The 20,342-nt window shown below is 46.3% G+C and overlaps 7 protein-coding genes across 7 annotated transcripts; 2 read left to right on the plus strand and 5 right to left on the minus strand.

The window, feature by feature from the left end:
* Positions 1 to 240: 240 nt before the first annotated feature.
* DEU56DRAFT_714380 (uncharacterized protein) lies at positions 241 to 531 on the plus strand (the record flags this gene model as incomplete). The annotated part of the gene is made up of 1 exon (XM_041347559.1): positions 241 to 531. A coding segment is annotated over one exon (291 nt), but the record flags the coding sequence as incomplete, so codon positions are not given.
* Positions 532 to 3,282: 2,751 nt separating this feature from the next.
* DEU56DRAFT_732512 (uncharacterized protein) lies at positions 3,283 to 3,582 on the minus strand (the record flags this gene model as incomplete). Its single annotated transcript, XM_041348279.1, has 1 exon — positions 3,283 to 3,582. The coding sequence occupies one exon, from the start codon at positions 3,580 to 3,582 to the stop codon at positions 3,283 to 3,285; it is 300 nt and encodes a 99-aa protein (XP_041210894.1).
* A 261-nt stretch (positions 3,583 to 3,843) lies between these two features.
* DEU56DRAFT_711894 (uncharacterized protein) lies at positions 3,844 to 4,047 on the minus strand (the record flags this gene model as incomplete). The annotated part of the gene is made up of 1 exon (XM_041347517.1): positions 3,844 to 4,047. A coding segment is annotated over one exon (204 nt), but the record flags the coding sequence as incomplete, so codon positions are not given.
* A 2,694-nt stretch (positions 4,048 to 6,741) lies between these two features.
* On the minus strand, positions 6,742 to 11,280 carry DEU56DRAFT_754257 (uncharacterized protein; the record flags this gene model as incomplete). Its single annotated transcript, XM_041349791.1, has 13 exons — positions 6,742 to 7,568; positions 7,621 to 8,133; positions 8,183 to 8,431; positions 8,484 to 8,644; positions 8,697 to 8,761; positions 8,812 to 8,925; positions 8,971 to 9,140; positions 9,194 to 10,002; positions 10,093 to 10,478; positions 10,608 to 10,651; positions 10,885 to 10,930; positions 11,177 to 11,203; positions 11,251 to 11,280. The coding sequence occupies 13 exons, from the start codon at positions 11,278 to 11,280 to the stop codon at positions 6,742 to 6,744; spliced, it is 3,441 nt and encodes a 1,146-aa protein (XP_041210896.1).
* An 863-nt stretch (positions 11,281 to 12,143) lies between these two features.
* On the plus strand, positions 12,144 to 12,350 carry DEU56DRAFT_701763 (uncharacterized protein; the record flags this gene model as incomplete). The annotated part of the gene is made up of 1 exon (XM_041347324.1): positions 12,144 to 12,350. A coding segment is annotated over one exon (207 nt), but the record flags the coding sequence as incomplete, so codon positions are not given.
* Positions 12,351 to 12,612: 262 nt separating this feature from the next.
* DEU56DRAFT_732418 (uncharacterized protein) lies at positions 12,613 to 12,949 on the minus strand (the record flags this gene model as incomplete). The annotated part of the gene is made up of 2 exons (XM_041348271.1): positions 12,613 to 12,789; positions 12,836 to 12,949. Coding segments are annotated over 2 exons (291 nt in total), but the record flags the coding sequence as incomplete, so codon positions are not given.
* Positions 12,950 to 13,474: 525 nt separating this feature from the next.
* DEU56DRAFT_754259 (uncharacterized protein) lies at positions 13,475 to 15,185 on the minus strand (the record flags this gene model as incomplete). Its single annotated transcript, XM_041349792.1, has 7 exons — positions 13,475 to 13,863; positions 13,915 to 14,304; positions 14,354 to 14,438; positions 14,472 to 14,722; positions 14,772 to 14,825; positions 14,889 to 14,988; positions 15,042 to 15,185. 7 exons carry the CDS (start codon positions 15,183 to 15,185, stop codon positions 13,475 to 13,477), a joined length of 1,413 nt encoding a protein of 470 aa, XP_041210899.1.
* Positions 15,186 to 20,342: the final 5,157 nt, after the last annotated feature.

Consider the following 20,342-nt stretch of genomic DNA (forward strand, 5'->3'; position numbering starts at 1 on the left):
CAATTTTGATGATCCGACATTAATATCCGCCTCAAGTCCACCACCTGTTTTACAGCCAGCCGAAAAAGAACGACTCATCACAGAGGCTACCAGTACTTCCTTTCTGACTCTCTATCAGCATAACGAGCTGGAATTTCGAGTCAACGACGCAAAAGTCTGGGAGCTACGGTGTCCTCATGGCTGCTGGATCAAGTCTGGTACACGCAACTACATCAAACTCACAAGCCAAAAGTTCGCGACCAATGGGAGTCGAAGTGTCCACGCCAAGACACGTTCCAGTATGGCAGCGCCAGTAAGGGCTCTGATACTCGTCCATGTCGCAATGTTCCCGTTGTGTGTCAGCTATGCGTTCATCAAAACAGGGATACAGACTGGCTACCAGCACATTGGCGCTACAATTTCGAAGCTCACCTCAACCTGGAACACCCAGAATATGCACATCCTGGAAAACTTACTGGTCTCCCTCTCCCAGATACTATTTTCCAATCTTTCGCCCTTACCGCTGCCGAGGAAAAGAAAGCCGGAGTTCCTGCGCGCCCTGTGTTCACGCTTCTTCAGAAGGAGAAAGAGAACAACACTCCCATACCTGCTCGTTCTAAGAAGCGTAAGGCTAATGCACAGGCATTCGTTTCTGCCGTGATGTTGGCCAAGAGGGCACGGCAGTAGGCACACATTTCTTTTCTCTTTTGATGCTTCAATGCTCAATTATACGAACACCTTGTCCTACTTAGTACGTGCGTCACCCTTATGAAGCTTACAATACTCGCTTGATACTCGCTGCTCTTTGTTTTCGATATGTTCTCTTGTTTCTGCTTCGTAGCATAACCTGTTTTCGGGGTCCTCGGATTTGCCTCGGATTGCAAATATTATCAATCGTTCCATTCTAAATAAGGCTAAGGAATTGCTAAGTAAGGAAATTCTCAGCACGTGGAACCCCTCCCCCTCCCCCGGGAGTATTTTACATGTCAGTGTCATGATTCTTTTCAATGCACGCCTCTTGATATAAAGTGATGCAAAGCAATATATGGGTCCGAACTAGCTAGTGTAGTACTATGGGCTGAGTTGTGACCAAGTGCCGGCAACTGGCACTTGGCGCACTGGCAAAACCACCCTTGGCAGCACTTTTCATCTGTTCTCACGGTCTATGAGACCCACTTTTTAGGTTATGGGAAAGTAGTCTGACAGACCCCAATCTACGAGGAGGTTTTAAAGTTGCATGTATTACAATTGGGGATATCTACTTAGTGTTTACTGCCTATCTACCTAGGACCTCTCCAGAGGAGGCTCCCTCAGATCCACGGGTATCAAACATTCTGTCATTGATATTCGGACCAGGAAGGTATGTAATATATGGCACGTGGTGTACTACTATATTATACCAAAATTCATTGCAAAACAAAACATATACAGAAAGGACGTGCGAGAAGAGGTTATGGCACTCTCATTTGGATGTGGGAAGGACGAGGAGGGTTTGAGGGCTATCACAGTTGCTGTTGGATGCACGTAGACTGATGAAGACGCGTGGATGATTGGGCATTGTCGGGTGGAGGATGACCCAATCTCGATGATGATGCCATGGGCACCATAATTTCTGTGGGCGCATCCGGGGGGAGCTGAGAGGTCCATTTTTCCAGGAGCGCCGTGAGCACTGCATGAGTTACGCCAACGGGTGGTCGCTCGGGTCGCTGGCTGCTGCTAGAATTAGATGACACCAATCCTGTATAATTTGACTGAACGGTGCGAAGAATGGAGTCGTTTTGTCCATCAACGACGTGTCCTTGCGAGGTGCAAGCACATATGCCTGCTTTGCCACCCAGGGGTCGTCGTCTGCACTCTCAAATTTATGAACCCACAAGGGCCTCCTGTTCTCATCTCTCATTAAGCTGTGTGGCCCGTCGAAGGTCGTCGCAAATTCGACGAAGATATATATATTTTTTTTTAATCCATTTTATTGTCTTCTTGGGGCAGCGCCCGATGTAGACAGTACATGCTGTATAATACTTATGTTACTTTTAGAGAGTAAAGACATTGGTGTAATTCAGAACCATTGGCTCGCACTCTGTACTGGGGTTGGAGTGGTGGAGCGTTATGAAGCCAACTAGTGTTTTAAAGTCCAGTTGCAGGACCGCAAAAAGACCGGCAACCGGACCGGGTCCTAAGAAGGACTGGTTGCAGTCTTTTCCAGTTGCAAGATCAGTCCAGTCCAGTTGCCTGAAGTTTGCGAAAAATAAATAAACCGGTCTAAACCGGTTAAAATCGATTTAGACCGCAACCGGTTCATATGTACATGTAGTACTCGTCAGCGCGGTTCTAACGGTGGTCCGATCATGTAAAACGGCTAAGATTTGACAAAGTTATGAGCATTACAAGAAAAAGCTGCAAATTCACGGGATGTCTTGTATCTTAGCTTTTATCTAGACCAAACCATAATCAATTGACAAGGTAAGACCAGCTATAGACTCGTCTATACTAAGGTTACAAGTAATGTTGACACACCTAAGCCTTATAGTAACAACTTTGATTTTGTGACATTTCATATACCGCAAGTCAAAATCAGTCAAAATCACCGATTGGCTCATAACTTACCCAAACCTTGAGTGTCCGACAAGATATGAGTAGCTATAGACTTGCCTAGACTAGGACTACAATTAACATTAAGACACCTAAGCCTTACGACCACTTTTATTTTTCAAAGACAAGCCCGATAACGATTTTTTGTCAAGCTTATATCTTGCTTATATCTTACCCTATTGACAAGATAAGACTAGCTATAGTATCGCCTTGACTAGCAGCACATATTTCGTCAAGAAGCCTAAGCATGGTAATGACATTTCATATTTGACTCACATGCAGGGCGGAGTTTGGGAACCCTTTTTTATAATGCTCGTATCTTGCTCAGATCTTAACCGTTTAATACAAATAAACCACCGTTAGAATCGTGGGAAGGAGTGCTACACTCCCACAGGACTGGTCTCGGTTGCAACCAGTCTAAGACCGGTTGTAGGACTGCAAAAGACCGAAAACATCGGTCTTTACAGGTCCAGTCCAGTCTTGATGATATCGTGGGAATGAAAAGACTGGTCTGGTCCGGTTGCCTCCAGAAAAGGCAAAAAGACCGGACTGGACCGGACTTTAAAACACTAAAGCCAACCTGAGGCTAAAAGAATTGGGGGGAGCGTGCACGAGTGCCCTAGGTTTGTGACTGGGGGTTTTGTACTGCTGGTGGAGCTGTGCGAGTTGGTTCTGGGAATGCGCTTGGGGTGAGATGGCTCAGCTTCGTTTTTAGGCGTTTTTGATCGGTGCGACGTTTCCGAAAGCGTTCTCTAGGCGTTTGGTTGCTGCTATGTACTTGAAGAGGTTGGGGAGGAATTCCCCGTTGCTAAGGAGTCGGCAGATGTGGTAGGCGCGGTTTGGCATTGATCTTTGCAGGACATCTCGTTGTGCTTGGTATGTGGGGCATTCCATCAAGTAGTGGTGTACTGTCTCCTCGCTCTCTTCGCATGCTGGGCAGGTTGGTGTTTCTGCACCCCTTATGCGGTGGAGGTGCTTGTTGAGTGGGGCGTGGCCCGTTCTCAACTGCATAAAGAGGCTTGCCTGTCTTCTAGGTAGGTCTGTGACCAGCTTCTGGAAATGGTTTGAGGGGATACCGTCATCTATTTTTTTGAGGAGCGGGTAGCGTGGTGAGTCGTGCATGACCTTCTGACCTTCGCACTTGAGTTGGTCATAGCGTTGTTGTTTCAGCGCCGATTTGCTGCACAAGAGTTGGATTGTGGAGGTGAGTCCGTTGTGTTTGTGTTTTCGTAGGCAGTTGGGTAGGCTGTTTGGTGGGCTGGACAGTCCACCTGCCGCTTTCTTGGCTTCAATGTCGGCTGACTCGTTCCCTTCTATGTCCACATGTCCTGGGGTCCAGTGGATCGTTATGTGGTCCTCGTCTCGTTTGATTAGCGCGGGTTCGAGGTTTCTATGGAACATATCCATAAGGTAATGACCCGGGTTGGTTCTAAAGGACTGCGTGGCTAGAATGGCCACTTGGTTGTCGACGCATAGTCAGGCTGAGGGTTTTCCTGGTTCGCGACGTAGCAGTTCTGCGCCCAGAATCATGCCTACTATCTCGGCCTCGTAGACTGTGTGCTTGGTCGACGGTCCAAGGTGGAAGTGTAAGGTCTTCTGTTCACGTCCTTCTCTCGTGAGTACCGCTGCTGCTCCAACTCCTCCATCTATCGCTGATCCGTCTGAATAGATCCTCACTACCTCTTCTGCTTCCTCGTCCTCTCTGGCCGCTTCTTCCTTCGTAGGCGCGATTCTGATCTTTGCGTCTGGGTCCCATTTGGGGTTGTGGCGGACTGCGTCTACCTTCTCTATTCGACGAAGATATGAAACAACGACTCCAGGTCATCACTTGCTGTATGTTGGATCATTGCATTATTCTTTGCAATACCCTCCCGGAGAAGACAAATTGACATATAGGGCCTAGTACCCTTCAAACAATGCGCTCAGCCATGTGCCATGCCGTGAAAATTCTAAGTTTTACTTACCGTGCCCTCTGAAGGAACGCTATCGGTGCCCTCTGCAAGAATCCGAGCATGATCGAAGTCAATAAAATACCCTCGTCCATCATGGAGGATAAAATTGTTTGGGCTCAAGTCTCCGTGGAGGACATCCTTTCCGAGCATTAAAGCATGAGCTAAATACTGATGGTCAGTCTCAGGATTCAATTTCAACACACTCGAGACTCACCTGTGACCAAGTCATGGAAGGCTTTCAACAGCTCAAGCTTCGAGGAGTAGAGCACAAGCGGTTCTCCGCAGGGGGTCAACAGAAGGCGCCGGTGGAATCTGCGAATGAACCTAGAGCTACAAACACCATGGGAAGCTCGAATGCAATACATGCAGTCCGACTCCCCATCGTAGAGGACATCCCAATCAGCCATGAGCTTGACTACATTTGGGATCCCTTCAACCATCTTGAGAATGGTCACCTCATGGTATTTCTTCTCCTCCGCGACCCAACAGTCTTTGAGTGCATACTCCGTCCCATCCGAGGTCTGAACACAATAACAGATGGTGCCATGAGAAAAGAAACCTTGGCTTCGCCAAAGCACGCTCATGATTGATAGAATCACGTGATCATAGCTCTCTACCCAGCCTATTGCGTGCTCCCTCAGATTGGTGTGCGAGCCCTTGCAGGTAGGATCGCACATGTGCATTGTGGGATCGTACCCGAGGTTGTTGGTGTGCGCGAGCGTCAATGTGTTTAAAACCTCAAGAAGATGCACAGGATAGATGTTGATGGGGCGTGAAATGATCAGACCTGAGCAGTCAAAGTAGTGAAGGCGAAGCTGCCTATTGGCGATGGTGATAATCAAAACGAACTGGCACCAGGGTTGCTCTCGCATCAACAGGTACCCTTTGGTGCCGCTGCCACAGTACAAAGGTATGGATATGTCGAGTTTGCTATCTGTGTGCTCCACACATGTGATTATGTTGCACCATTGCAATGAGAGGTTGCGTAGATTGCAATCTACCAGAATGATATCTGGCTTCTGGGCGGTGGTGTTGTCCGGGACGGGAGTATTACAGAATTGGGAGGACCATATACGCTTCGGCAGGCTACTGATAACGTCCATGGCATGAAAGGGGAATGCAGCTGAGGGTTTCGGGAACGTGTCCTTGTATATCGCGTACATGGCAGCTTGCACGACATTGAACAGCAGGGTCCACTTGCCCTCTGTCGTCGCCGATGCCCGAAGCCGCTTCTTGTTGGGGTTCTTGTCGTCATATCCTTTAGCACCGAAACTCTTGTCAGTTTCAGGCGATGTGAATGACGAATCTGACACCTCCAATTCTGTGTCGGTCAATGCAGCTGACATGCTCATCTGTGCGCGTGGTTGTGTCCACGCCCTCCCTGCCTTTTGTCCCTGTCCCTTCTGTATCTGTGCCTTCTGCTTCTTCTGCTTCCTGGAGTCTACCAATGTCCTCGGCTGGACATTCCTCTCATCAAACAGCCATTGTGCTGCGCCACGGCGGGCAGCAGGTTGAAAGATAGGCCCTTTCTGAACCCTCTTCCCTCCTGGCCCGGCCTTGAAATAGTGGATTTTGGTGAGAGACGTTACAGCGAAATCGGACTGTAAGATAAGGGTGTCCATGATGGACTCGGCATCTATGGGGAGTGATTTTTCTTCCCACATAACTGTACCTTTGAATTCTTCCTCCAAGAGCCTATCCATGACATTCTTGTTCCGAGGTTCAGGGAGTGCATTGGAGGTAGAGACCGATGCATAGAGGCATTTGCGATAAGAAGTTGTACTCACTGGTTGTGGCAGTGGCATCATGGGAGTGGTTGGTGTAGTCAAGTGGAGTCATTGAAATGGTTGAGAACATCTCACTAATTTTGGAAACACTTCTGTATACCATGTAAGGTAGCGTCATGCCATGAGCGACCTCGTTGAACAATGTCAAATTGACTACACATAATTGAGTCATCTTGTATTCGTTTACACCTTTTGCACGTATTTATGTAAAGATTATATCCCACACACCAAATCGGACACGAATAATGGTATATTTTCTTGATCACTCGAAAGTTACATGTCGCGTACCAACATAGTCAAAAGGGAACATAATGGTCCAAGCAAGAGCGTGAAATAACGAGAACGGAGGCACCATAAAGACAAGGAATTTCATGTGTCAAAAGTCCAGATGCTGACAACGGCGGCACTATGAGGGAACTTGGGTAAGGTAATCAAAATGAAGATGGTCCAGGCTGGACGTTTGGAGAGCGTTCACACATCATCGAGTTGCCATCACGATTGTCATCAGTATGGGTTGCATGGTGGTCTTCGAACGGATACATTCGTGGCGCCAGAGCTTCGCGTGAGTAGTCGCCAAATTCACCATCATGAACCATCTGCTGTGTGTCTGGATACCTCCTCCATTGACCGTACCGATCACGGTAGCCCCACGGGCGTAAGGGATTGTTGGAATAAGGAGTGAAACGCTGATGATCGTCAACATCATTCCACGGAGCAAACCCAGAAACATATGATCCATATGCATCATGAACTTCCGGGGGCGTGAGGCCTGGAGCCTCCCTTTGGTTATACGTCACATTCCGTGGCTGCAGATCATCATGGTCCAACAATGGCAGATAAGTGTCACGATGTCGATGAACTTCACGGGAGTAATGATGATGAGGGTGGTCACGAAGATGGAGAAGCTCGCGCGAGTCCAAAGGATCATGAGGGTCGTTCCGCAGAGGATTCTGAGACACCATAGGCCAGGGTGACTGCTGCTCTGCAGTATGTGGACTGGCTGGACCAACCTGGTCAACCACAGTGTTCAAAGGCTCTGTCTGCGATGTATGAGCGAGCACGGATGGGTCATCTGAAGTTGGAGCAACCATTACGGGGCGTGCAGGAGCGTTTACAGCAAGCTCGATAGCGGGATCCTTCTTGTTGGTATCATAAGCACCTTCCGAGTCAACCTCGTGGTACAACTTCCGAGGTGCGTGGCCCTCCACATAGTGAGAACGATTGACGGGGCCGTCCCGGAGCCTCTTAGCAGGTTGAGCTATTTTTAAATAGTCAGATATGTGAGTCCAAGGTTAATTGAAAAGACTAACCTGCCGGTGTGAGCGGCTCATCACTTGAAGATCTAACAGTCAGAGGCAATAATGGCCCACCCCTCGTCTCTCCTTTCTTATCATTTACTGCAGATGGTGCATGCCTCTTCGCTGTTCGAGATGCTGCCGCCAATTTTAACTTCCTCTTTTTGCCCTTACCATTTTCTAGTGGCGCCTCCTTGGAGTCAGAGGTCGAAAAGGAGATTACGTCAAGCATGACAGGCTTGGTGGCCATAACAAATGGATGCAAGGGAGGAGGTGCTGGGTGTGGTGGAGGTTTTGTGACCATGACAAATGGGCGCGAGGAAGGGACCTCATCGTGAGAAGATGGTCTGGCATTGTGACCTATCCGTGCCTTCTTGACCCTTGTCGCTGCAGTGGTAGGCTTAGCCCAGGGTGGTCTGTTAAAGTCCGAGTGACCATCTGCGAACATGTGGCAGGCACCAGGGTGCGGATAGTCAGACGGAGGCGCTTCGCCAACGATAACAGGCACCTCGGAGGCAATGAGAGCGGCTTGAAAAATAATCAGTAGATTATTCGAAGCCCCATCTGTCAGACATACCCTGAAGCTTTGCGGGTACGTTAACGACGACCATTATTCCTGCCTTCAGGGCATCTACAAGTGCAGAGATCTCCTTGTGCATCAGCCCTCCAATGGCCTTGCTCTTCGACATATTGCTATGGTATTCACCCAGTAACAAGCACTTGTGTGCAGGATAACCAGTGATGCGAAGCCAGTCATCGGCGAGGGTGTTCGGCATGAGCTTCCAAGGAAAGTTTTTGTCAGACACGAATTTGCCGCCACAGCACTCTGATGTGATTTCATGAACCTCAGCCAAAGATACAGAGAGACGAAAGCATACCAACTTGTCTGGTGAGCTCGCGCTTCAACCACTTTAGTGCAACCTCTCGCCCTTCTACAATTTGAACGTCCGAGGTGTCATCCCTCAACGATGATTCTATACCCTGGTTGTCATCGTCAACATTGAAGGATGCTTCGACTGCTGATAACGAGGCAGTGTTACTAACAAGCCAGATCAAAAAGCGAAGGCCATAATTTGACAACAAACACTTACAATACATGGGCTTTGATGTGAGCGATGATTGTGTTGTCGTTGGCATGACATCGTGTCTCAAAAAACTATTAAATGAGTAAGCGCCTGATGAATGTCATGACGTAAATCGCCTTACCCCTCCAGCACCGGGTGTGGTGTGTACATGACCGAGTGATGCATCTTGGTTCACTATTTTTCCACACAGCACGACAGCGGCCTCAAAACCGAATCTGGCGGCCAAGGAATCTAACTGAAAAAATTTAGCGAGTAATGTGTCCGAAATGAAACACCTTACTATGCCTGTCATTTTTTTACAGAGCCTCTGGAACGATTGTCCACATTGAGAGACGGTTTGGGTAGCAGCACCTAGCACAGCAGCTTCATCAAAAATGTCGAGAATATCCTGGTACACATCTGGGAAGGTGTCCTTGAATTTTTCATAGCAACGTGTTCGCAGCCTCGTGCCTGTATAAAAAGTCAGAATAAAATGAATATCATCAACTATATTTAATACTCACTCGGTGTGCCCTGCATATCTGGCCTACAAACCTCTTTTCCTTTTCCTTTTCCTTTTCCTTTTCCTTTTCCTTTTCCTTTTCCTTTTCCTTTTCCTTTTCCTTTTCCTTTTCCTTTTCCTTTTCCTTTTCCTTTTCCTTTTCCTTTTCCTTTTCCTTTTCCTTTTCCTTTTCCTTTGGCGTTGTTCTCATTGAAGTAATTCGCGTATATGTTCCAGTAATTAATACCATGAACTGCTCGCCCACAACTCTTGAGAAACATATTAGTGAGCTGTTGAAGCAGATATGTAGTCCACAGAGATAAATCATCGAAAGCACGTTCAATCCCTGCAAAACCTTCTTCCAAAAGTGTGTTCATCTCCAACGACCTCCGTCCCATCAGGGATGATTTCTGCGAATTTGTGTTATCATCAAACACACTTTCTTCTTGGAAACGCGAATGACTAGACCCATCATCAGGGTAGTAGCTGAGGTCAAGCTGGGGAATGGCTGCTTTCGGAGCAGACTGATCAATGCCGCCATGGACATCTTTGGACGGTGTTGGAGGTATTACATACAGGGGAGGTATGAGTCGGGACGCGTCACATAGGGTCGGATTGTGGGAGCGGGATGGCAAATTTTCGACACCATTGGCCATGGAATCAAAGGGGTGGGGTTTATTTGGGCCTATCCAGGCGGGCTGCGCATTCATGCTATGACCATAAAACATGTCTTGAATCTGTGCAGGTTCTTGCGAATTGCGATCACCTCCTGAGGGAGAGGAATGCTGCTCATTCAGAGCAGAGAGGGTGAGTGATGCTGTGTCGCGGTCGCTGGCCAGATGAGAAGGAAGTCACAGAATAGGTTCACCAAGATAGGGCGAACCTTGACGACTGCATGGAAGTGGCATCAGCAGAGATGACGTGTCGATGCTTGTGGGACCGTCGTCGAGAAAAGAGCTAGAAGTCGCAGCTCCTGATAGGGGAGGAGAGTGTCCTGAGGGGACAGGAGAGTGTCTTGAAGGTTGCTGATGGGCTCGGCGAATAGATGCCTCCTTCACAATACCAGCATCCCGTGAAGTAGCTCTGATTCTACTCCTGAGCCTTGTGGGGGTCAACTCAGGAGGTGATGATTGGCGGCGCCCTCCTCCCAATTGCTCATGGACATATTCAAGGCTAGAGAGGGGTACAGCAAGCGACGAGTCCATGGAGATGGGAGGCAGACATGCCTGATTTGTGGATGCAGCAAAGCGGTCTGCCTTAAATTGCGTCATGGCGACTTTGCATTTGATGTGAGCCAGGAAATAATCCTAAGGGAAACAAACTCATGCAGGGTACAGAATGTAGACAAATTCAAAGAGCAAGTGGTCTGGGTACCCTAGTTGCAAGGAAGGCCTCAGCATCGAAAATACGAAGGATAAACGAGGGGCAGAACTTACAGCAAAGTACAACGCGAGCGATAGGTACTCAATCAACAAAAGACCTTATATGATGTTTGAGCCGGCAATGAACGGTACAAAAAAAAGACTGACAGGTATAAATTGAACACAATGTCAACAAAGTGTTCTCGGTATGTTGTGAGAGGCAACAGAGCCTGCGCAGACCAGCGTTGGCTACAGAGATGTTCAGAGGGAGAAATGAGGGTGTAAGCACTGAAAAATAGGTAGGAAACTGCACGGTACTTATTCAAAATTTGAACCTCCGCGAGTAATGCACTTTGACGCATGATGTCCGGAAGAAAATGCCAAAGATATTTTGATATCTAGTGAAATATTAGGAACATAGAATAAAGATGTGAGACAGAGGCTCAGGAGGCAGTGGGGAATTGAAACCCCCTAAAATTAGTTTGACTCGGAGGACCAATGAGGCTAGACATATAACTGGTACTGAGTTCAAAATTAAATTAAATTAAAGAAACAACTTAGCATATGTAGACGGGCAGTAGAATAAGCCAGAAGAGCTGGGGAATCCCCAGAACAGCGTCAACAAACAGACGAAAGTTACGCACCAATTGAGTGGCCTCAGTTTTATGTTTCTAGTGTGAATAATTAATACGTCAGTGCACGGGGACCGGCGTCTCACCTCGCGCTGATCTGATGCCAGACCGGCCATTGTAGAGACACCCTCGGTTATGGAGGGGGCAGTATATCAGGGCCCACCATGATGTTGATAGTGTGTGGCTGAAGCTGGATGAAGTCCTTGAGGAGGCTAGTGCATCGCAAGAACCGGCTGAGATCAATATATGGATAGCCCTTGGTGCCTTGGTGCTGTTGCAGACAGTGAAAAAGCATGAGAAACAGTGACGAACAGCAGTGTTCATACTCCGCTTGGAGGTGCCGATGGTCTTGCCGTGGCCTAGACTTTGGCTGTAGTAGTGTTTTCTAGAGCCTCCAGCAAGCCTTCAGCAAGCCTCCAGCCTCCAAAAAGACAGGTGTAAGCCAATGAGGTCAAGGACAAACATGATACTAAGTTGGAAAGACAAACTGGCAGGTGTTCGCTGCCCACAATCCCATCTGAACTGGTCTCATAGATTCCAATAGCACGCCCCATCCCACTAGTACCAATTTTTGGACGAGAACTATGGGTTCGATGAGGTTCGAATGGCTGCACTACATTCGACGTGTACAAAAGGAATATAGCAGTGCGAACTCAACACTAATTTTGGTCTTACTTGTACTAACATTGTCACGATTGTTCTACCTGTCCCCACCATGGGCCACAGAGCAAAGTATTTGACATTAGAGGCGAAGTTGACAGCTGCAAAGTGTCACAAAGCATCTTATTGTCAGTCAGAACGGCAAGTATTCCAGCTGTGAATATTCTGCGCATTGATGTCATGATTGACCTGTTTTCCACAGAGGTAAATTACTCGCAAAGCTCAGAACGCCCGTGCCTACGTCAAGCACCGTGGACGACGCGGACCTTGTACAACCATTAGCGAGCCGCCTGACTCTCTGACATCCTCCCTCCTTCAATTCGCGACTCTTCCTCTTCCTGACTCCTACCTCTTTCACCAATCCTGTGCTGGTTCCGACTTAATTGACGAATCTGATCTCTCACAGTGGGACCAACCCCCTCCTTATGATCATCCAGTTCCACCTGACTCGCCAGAGGAAGCGCGATTCACGGAGAACCTTGTCGATGTGATGCATGGACGGTACTTGCGCATCCAAAGGGAGTCTCGCACTCATCGCGCTGACATGTATAAGGCGGGAGAAACTTCCAGGATTCTTATGGAGATTCGAGAGGCGGAGAAGGGGTTGGTTGCAGCCTGGGACGGGCTTCGTGTTCGTGTCGCCAACTTGCATGAATGCTCAAGACATAAGCTTGTGGCCAATTGTGACCTGCAGGGGGTAGCGAGAGCGATCTTGGATTACCGACGAGAGGAGGATTGGTTAGCTACTGGCAAGAATCCATATGTATGATGGCCGGTATAATATATATTCAAGACATTTGTTGGACATCCAATGGTAGAGAAAGTACGAGCATGCTAAGATAATGACGCAGATCACCAATGTCAGCCTCGCGTACTCCCATGACATGCCGCCCACGAAGCACAGCAACGATTGCAGCTAAAACCCAGACGCCACAGTCATAGCTGTTGGTTTGAAGAGGTTGTATCTATATGACATGAGACCGGTCCGACTCATCGGGCGAAGAGACTTACATTGAGTGGTCGAGCCACCCACCCTTCGAGGTCGACGGGAAAGTGATGGTGATGTTTGCGTGCCAGTAGAATGAGCCGACCAACCAATTTCATTATGTCCTTCTTGTAATTAATTTTGTTATTCGGATGTTGATAACAAGAACATACCTTTACATCATGTTTCCAAGGTTTTTGATCCCCAAGGCTATCAAAGAGGTGAAACTCCTTAGAGGGCAGGTAGATCGCACAAAATACCCAATGTCCAACGTGGGAGGGTCGATGTATAGGAAGGACCCATATGTCTCTCTCCCAGTACTGCGTCTATGAACATTGACGCCAGATGACTTCATCAGGCGCATTGTATCGGATACGTGGAAGGTCTTGAGTGGAGAGTATTGCGCAAGAGACGTTGGGAACCTTGAGCTCGGAGTAGAGTAGTGCAGCGCAACTGTTTATGCAAATGTCATTGAGACACGCTGCGGGGGAACAGAGAATGGCAATGTCTTTGGGTTCAAAAATCTGATGGGGAAATCCGTCGCAAGGAGGTCGGACTCGTGCCGTAAAGGTGCCAGGCACAACAATGTTCGATTTGCGAGCTGGAACATTGTAGTCATTGATTAGAAGATTCTGTAAGAACAGAATGGGTCACGAAAGCTAGATTTAATTTAAGCAAGGGACTTTTACCTCAGACCCATCTGGCTGGAGAAAATTCACGTCAACATTGTGGCCAAAATTTGTGGTGTCGTTGGCGTCGTCATGATCTAAGGGTCCCATATCACCCTCCAGTAGGTCTGCGAGGGCGGCTTGGTCTGAGTCGACATGCAGTACTTCATCAGTAAATGTTCGATCATCATCACCCTCTAAGTCCGAAGATTCCAACGTGGTAGTATGGATCGAGGCAATGCTAGGATGCCGAGAGTCACCAGAAATGCCAAGAACAGTTTGTTGTGCTTTGTTCACTTGCACGGCGAACTGTGCCGAAGATGCTAGCGGGTTTGTCCAGCGTGATTGGGTCTGAAGGAAGTTGCTCTGGTGCTGTTGCAGGGCAGCTGTGAAATCTCAATCAGTAAATAACTTAAATGCCATAAATTAATACGTACTTCCCGAAGATCGAATAGCGAGTTCGAGTGCAGCCAACTCTGCTCCGAAAAAACGGCACAAGTTATCTGCCTCAGTGCGAAGTCGCAGCCATTCTTCTTGGCAGCGATCACGCTTGAGAAGCGCGCGTATGCCATCCCTTACCTCAGAATCCTCCAACCACCGTGGTACCTCACCAACTGAAGGGGTTATCCACACATCCTCCATTAGTGTGGGATCAGCGCGCAAGTCTGCAAGCTTCGTTGGAAGAGGTGATGGTAACGGAATGCCGGAAGATACGTCGTAATGAGATTCCAACTGCTCGCAATATGAATTGAACTTTCTGATGGCGGTCATAAGGGCAGGCTGTCGTTTGGCTATGGCCTTCCTCGTCTGCTGGTGAAGCTTGGTTCCTGAGAGAAGTCCGTTATGTCAAATACAACGCGAAGAGTGAACAATTACCTAAGGCTTGTTGAGCGCCGCCTACTGCCCAATCGAGCTTGTCCCATTCGAAGAAACTGGCAATCGCCCGCTTGCGTATGTTCATCTTGAGGTTGCGAGCTGTCAGCAATATTCAAACAAACTCTAGATCGATGCCCTGGAGCTCAGGAAACCTGTCGTGAATGTTAAGCGACGCGTAGAGTGTTTCCACCTTGGTTATCAAGCGGTCATGTCCGTTGGTAAGACTCTCAAGAGCTTGTATTGTGTCGTCAGATGCCGACTCTTTGCCCAAAATGGATTTAGCGGCCTGGAGTGCCTTGTGTGAGGTGTCGAGGTCAGTTTGTAAAGAGAGGACAATGTCCAACTCTTTTTTAAGTCGAGCAGGTGCATCTGGAACAAGGAATTAACGAGCACCAACGTGAGACGTGAATATGCTTACGAGCGCAGATGGACAGTTGCGATTTCTGTTGATGGAGCCATTGCGACCACAGTTCTTCGATAGGGATTCAACATTTAGTGAGGGTTTCTTGCGCCACCGCTCCTTGATCCTTGATACCACGCCTTAGACGACGCTTGATCCAATCACCAAGGTCGATGCGCATCTCCTGTCCGATTGCAGCTGCCTGACAATCAAGCAGCCATAGCCGACGTTGGCGCTAGAATGAATTTAATAATAGATACATAGAGAAATGAAGAAATGACGACACACCAAAGACGACCTTTCGACACCGATTAACCGAACAAACCGCGACCACAGTCTTTCTGTACCTTCTCCGTCAGACAAGCCGAGGCCAACACACATCCTCGGATTGTATACCAACTGGCACACCCACTCGTGCCCGTAGGCGTGCATGGCTGTGGTAGCGAAACGGAGACGGTTGGTCACATCTTCAGGAAGTATCTCATGCTATTAATATGATTTAGTAATAAATATCAAAATAAATATCATATTTACCTTAGAAAGCGATCGCGCGAGAACGCACCCAATGTCGTATAGTAGAGTAACAGTAGCCTGGGGAGGCAGTAACGAAAACAAGTGTTGGAGAAGCGCTGTCTTGTTACTTGAGGGTCTTATATAGAAGCGTGTAAAAATGCAGTGACAATCACAACTACACTTTCATAAGACTAAAAGTTGCCAGCTCCTCAAGTCCACGGTCAACGGATTTTTGTTACTTCTCGGTTGATAACGTGTCGTTCGTGGGTGGTCAAAGAGTAAACAAGTTACCTCTATTTGTTTGAAGAAACTATATAGAAATGCAACTGTGGATTTGTCGTGGATAGAAATATGATAGGTATGTTTCACCCTAGTAGGTCGTGTTTCAACCTATGAAAGTCTGTTTCAACTTTGTCGTGTTCTCCTGTTTCGTGTCTCTCTAAGCCGTAAAAGAGAGAGGTAATCGTTAAGTATACGTGGAGCTTAGCTCAATAAGAATAGTAATAGCGAGCAACCTAGTTAATCGTATAACTAGCAGTTACTTTGTTGAAATGATACTTGCACCCTCACTATGTCTTGCCTTAATCTCACTCTCAAATAGTGGGATAGGTTTAGAGTGGAAGTTTGAACTTAAATTCGTACTTCACCGGCACTTTGACTATGTCTTGCCTTAATCTCACTCTCCAAATAGTGGGATAGGTTTAAAGTGGGAAGTTTCAATGTCTTCTAGGCACCAATGGCCTGCACTTATGTGTAAAGTGGGAAGCTATATTCACAGGGTGTAAAATGGGCTCCTTTTATACCTTTTTGGAGGCCAGATTACTAAGCATGATTCATCACATGGATTGGTAAGAATGTGCTTACAAACCATACCATTTGGTGTGCTGAGTCAGCTTGTTTACTAAATACATTATAAATACAGTGCTATCTTACAAAGCATGATAAATCAAAGGTATGAGTCATCTCATGGATTGGTAAGATTGTGCTTACAAACCAAGCCTTTTGGTGAGCTGAGTCATCCTGTTTACTAAGAAGATTATAAATACAGTGAAATCTTACAAAGCATGATCAGTCAAAGGCATGAGTCATCTCATGGATTGGTAAGATTGTGCTTACAAACCAAGCCTTTTGGTGAGCTGAGTCATCCTGGTTACTAAGAAGATTATAAATACAGTTGCAAGTCTTACAAACCATGACGAATCAATGAGCAAAACATGATGAGTCAGGCTGAATCCTTACAAATCACCTTATTTCCCAGTCACATGACCTGATTACAAACATGATCAGTCAGCTAGTGAGAAAGTCTGATGAATAAGCCAAGAAAAATAGAAAGAAATGGAAGGTCACAGAACAAAATAGAAATACATAGAAATCCCCGTGTATGATACGAGAAATGAAACACGAGAAATGAGGCTTCAGAAAACAGACTGATGAATCAATGGAAAATGATAGAATCACTTGGTGATATGGTAGAGTACACTTCATTATACCTTCCTTATCTTTTGTATAGCACACATGTCATGGTATGAACTGCATACCATGCATGACATCCACCCGGCACAAGAAATTACAACTGTCCCCAGTTGTGTGCGTAGTAGATTTTTTAACTGAAGAGGTCGAAAAAATTTCGATGAAATTTGAACATCATGGACATAAATTTTGATATGTGGTCTTTGCCGTTGACGGTGCAATGGTTTAATAATCCGAAGAGAGGGAAGAATGATCGCTATCTGATGACGATAAATTTTCCTCAGAGTGTTGAGCGTCGACAAGGGTATCAGCAATTTCGCGTAAGGCAGGATCACTTCGGCTGACATACGGAATCAATCTAAAGGCAGCTACACCACGTCTAGACAGAGTTCCATTCATTTCTCAGTAAAATGTAAGATCCTCCTTTGGTTTGTCTCTCAACAAGCAAAGGGTCCTAAGTATCTTGGTTTGGTTTTGCTGATTCAATTCTTTCTCAACTTGAGTGTTTCGGACAAGGACAAGATCACCAGGATGGAATGATTTCTTATGCATCCTGAGGTGATATTTTTGTTCAAACTGAAGCTTAGACTTAAATCTAGCCTTCTTTCAAGGTCTTTGCTGCACGTCTCAAGTCTTCAGTTCTTCTTTCGATTTGGCGTATTCGTAATGCGAGGAAATCAACGGAGTTCATATTCGCGTGAAATCCATCAACAAGAAATGTAGTCTCAGTAAGATCGAAAAGGTAAGACAGGATGTACTCCATGAAGGAGGTAAAATGGTGAGAATCCAGTTGCACGACTGGTCGTAATGTTTTCAGCAAAGAGTGCCCGAGGAACCTTCTCAGGCCAACGTGAGATGTGTTTTCCACAACTTTTTACTATTGCTTCTCTGATATTGAAGTGTCCACGTTCAACTACCCCATTGGCTTGTGAATTGTAGGGTGAGATTTGAATATGTGGAATGTCCACTTGTTCGAGTAACTGTTGGAATGCTCCCTTAACTTCAGGGCCATTATCTGTGACAATCTGTCCAATCGCACCATATCGGCAATACAAGTCTTCCCAGAAGAACTTGGCCATAGCTTTGGCGGACGCAGATCATAGTGCTCTTCCTTCTACAAATCGTGAGAGATCATCACGAGCTAACACTAGATGCTTCATACCATTTCCAGTAGGCATCTTGAGTATGTCGATATAGGTCTTTGTGAAAATTGTAGCAGGTGTAGAGACGGTGATAGGAATGTGCATTTTTTTAACGGTTCGAATTTGACAGTCATGACAAGACTGCACGTGATGCTTGACGTCGGTATACATGTGAGGCCAGAAAAATCTGTAACGTACGGTTTCAAAGGTTGATTGAATTCCTTTGTGGCCTAATTCTTCGTGTGCACCCATGAGTATAGAAATTCGTTTCTCAGGGTCGAAAATGACAAGTAAAGGTGGTCTGTCAAGTAGGCGTTTATACATTTTGCCATTCTGAACGAAAAACCTAGTGGTTCGCTTGACAAATTTTCTTCGTTTTGCAGTACTCTCGAAGCTTGGTGCTTCCAATGTGGTGAGGAATTTAAAAATGTCAGTCAAAGTCTGCTCATGATCAGCAGCTGACAAGTATACAGATGGTAGTGTGCTTTCACTATATGATTTGGTGGAAGAACTTGTGATAGATGACAATAAAACGATCTCATCTAACCAAGAATTGTCTTCGGGTGTGATTTCTTCCTCTGAACCAAGAGGGCATCGAGATAGGCTGTCTGGTCCTTTAAAATTGGTAGCAGGTACGTGATGAAGTGTAAAATCGAATAGTAGGATTCCTTGAATCCATCTGTTAATTGTGGCATTGGGTTGAAGATCGGGCTCATTTAGCATGCCCTTAATATATTTTGCATCAACTTCAACATGAAGATTTTGTACTCCAATGATGTGGAGTCGATAGTGACGTAATGCACGGAAAAGACCATAGAGCTCCAGCTTAGGTTGGGAATAACGTGACTCTGCTTCTCCCATAGGTAGAGAACCATAGCGTGCTGGACGTCTTTTTCCATTATCATCGATTTGTGACAAGATGATTCCCACAGCTATGAAGCTGGAATCAACAGAAAGGTAAACAGGGTTTGAAGAGGTGTAGTCAATACTTCTCATGGCAGGTGCTGAACATACACGTTCCTTCAAGGTTTCAAATGCTTCGTTTTGTTTCTCCCCCCAAATGGAAGGGGTGTCTTTTTTCCAGAGCTGAGTAATAGACTTTGCTAGCTCGGAAAATCCTAGTATCCAAATACGAACAGTTCCACAAAGGCCCATAAATCCTCAAGCTTCCTTGACTGTGGAAGGGATTGGCCAGTTAAGAATTTTCGATATTTTCTCAGTATCAGGTAGTCTTCCTTCTGGTGTGCACCTTTGTCCAACGATAAGCACACTAGGAAGGCATAGTTGAATTTTTGTAGCGGAAAATGTTGCACCTACGTCTTTGATACGGTGCATTACTCGGTGAACATCGTTTGCGTGTTCCCAAATAAATTGTCTAATCCCTGGGTTTTCTTTTAAGACCGTGGGATTTCCTTCATTGTCTGGGTAGATGGTCTTTGGTCCTTTGACAGGAAGATCATCAATAAAAACATTGGCTACTTTAGGGATTTCGTCCTGCAGAACAAAGCTCGTACATTTCTGAAATTCTGCAGGCGCGTTCGTATATCCCATTGGTAATGATGTCAATCGGAGCAATCCTAATGGAGTTAGTAAGGCTGTTAAATCTCGGCTATCTGGGTGCATTTTACGTGCATCAAATCCCCAGAATACATCAAACACGGTGTAACACTGAGCTCCAGCAATGATTCTACGAAATCATCCACTATTGGAATGAGACCAGCGTCTCGAATAGAAATTTTGTTTAATGGTTGGAGGTCATGAACTAGTCGGAGTTTACCATTTTTCTTAAGTACACAGAACCATCGTGAGCGGTAAGCAGATTGGCTTGGTTCGTATACTCCTGCATTGATTTTGGACTTGAGTAGTTCAATAACTTTCTGACGTATCCCAGGCGGGATCGGAATATTCTTGTATTCCCAAGGCACGTGTGGAACGGTGGGAATAATATACGGAGTGAAGTATGATTCCTTGAGGGTCCCCCTGTCGGTTTCCTCGAAGGCGAGTGTTTCTTGGTTTAAGAGCATAACGTGTTGAAAAAGCTTTCTCCTCCTCAGGCCAAAGAAATCCTTGTGAGTTTAATTTTAGACTTTGAAGTCTTTCTTGGGTTAAGTGATCACTAGGAATGAAATTGGGAGGATATGGAGTCAAATGAACTAGATTTCATAGAGGGTCGTGTGGAAAATGACGATCCACGCGAGCTTCCTGAGGAAAAGTACCAGACACGGGCTTCACTTTCTTGTCAACTCGTTTATACATAGTAAGCACGGGGTTTTCCTCAGGTAGACAATCGGTTTCCGTTGTGATGATAAGATCAGACTCGCTGTCCGAGTCATCTTCGGTTTCTTGATAACAAGAATTTTGTGAATCCTTAAGTCTTTCGTAGCAATCTGCAATGGTCTCATCCTCCAATACGTCTTGGGGATAGACTAGACATTCAGATGTTGAAACTGTCTCAAAAACATTA

The sequence above is a fragment of the Suillus clintonianus genome (assembly GCF_016758775.1).
Source record: "Suillus clintonianus strain FC179 chromosome Unknown DEU56scaffold_19, whole genome shotgun sequence".
NCBI lineage: Eukaryota > Fungi > Basidiomycota > Agaricomycetes > Boletales > Suillaceae > Suillus > Suillus clintonianus.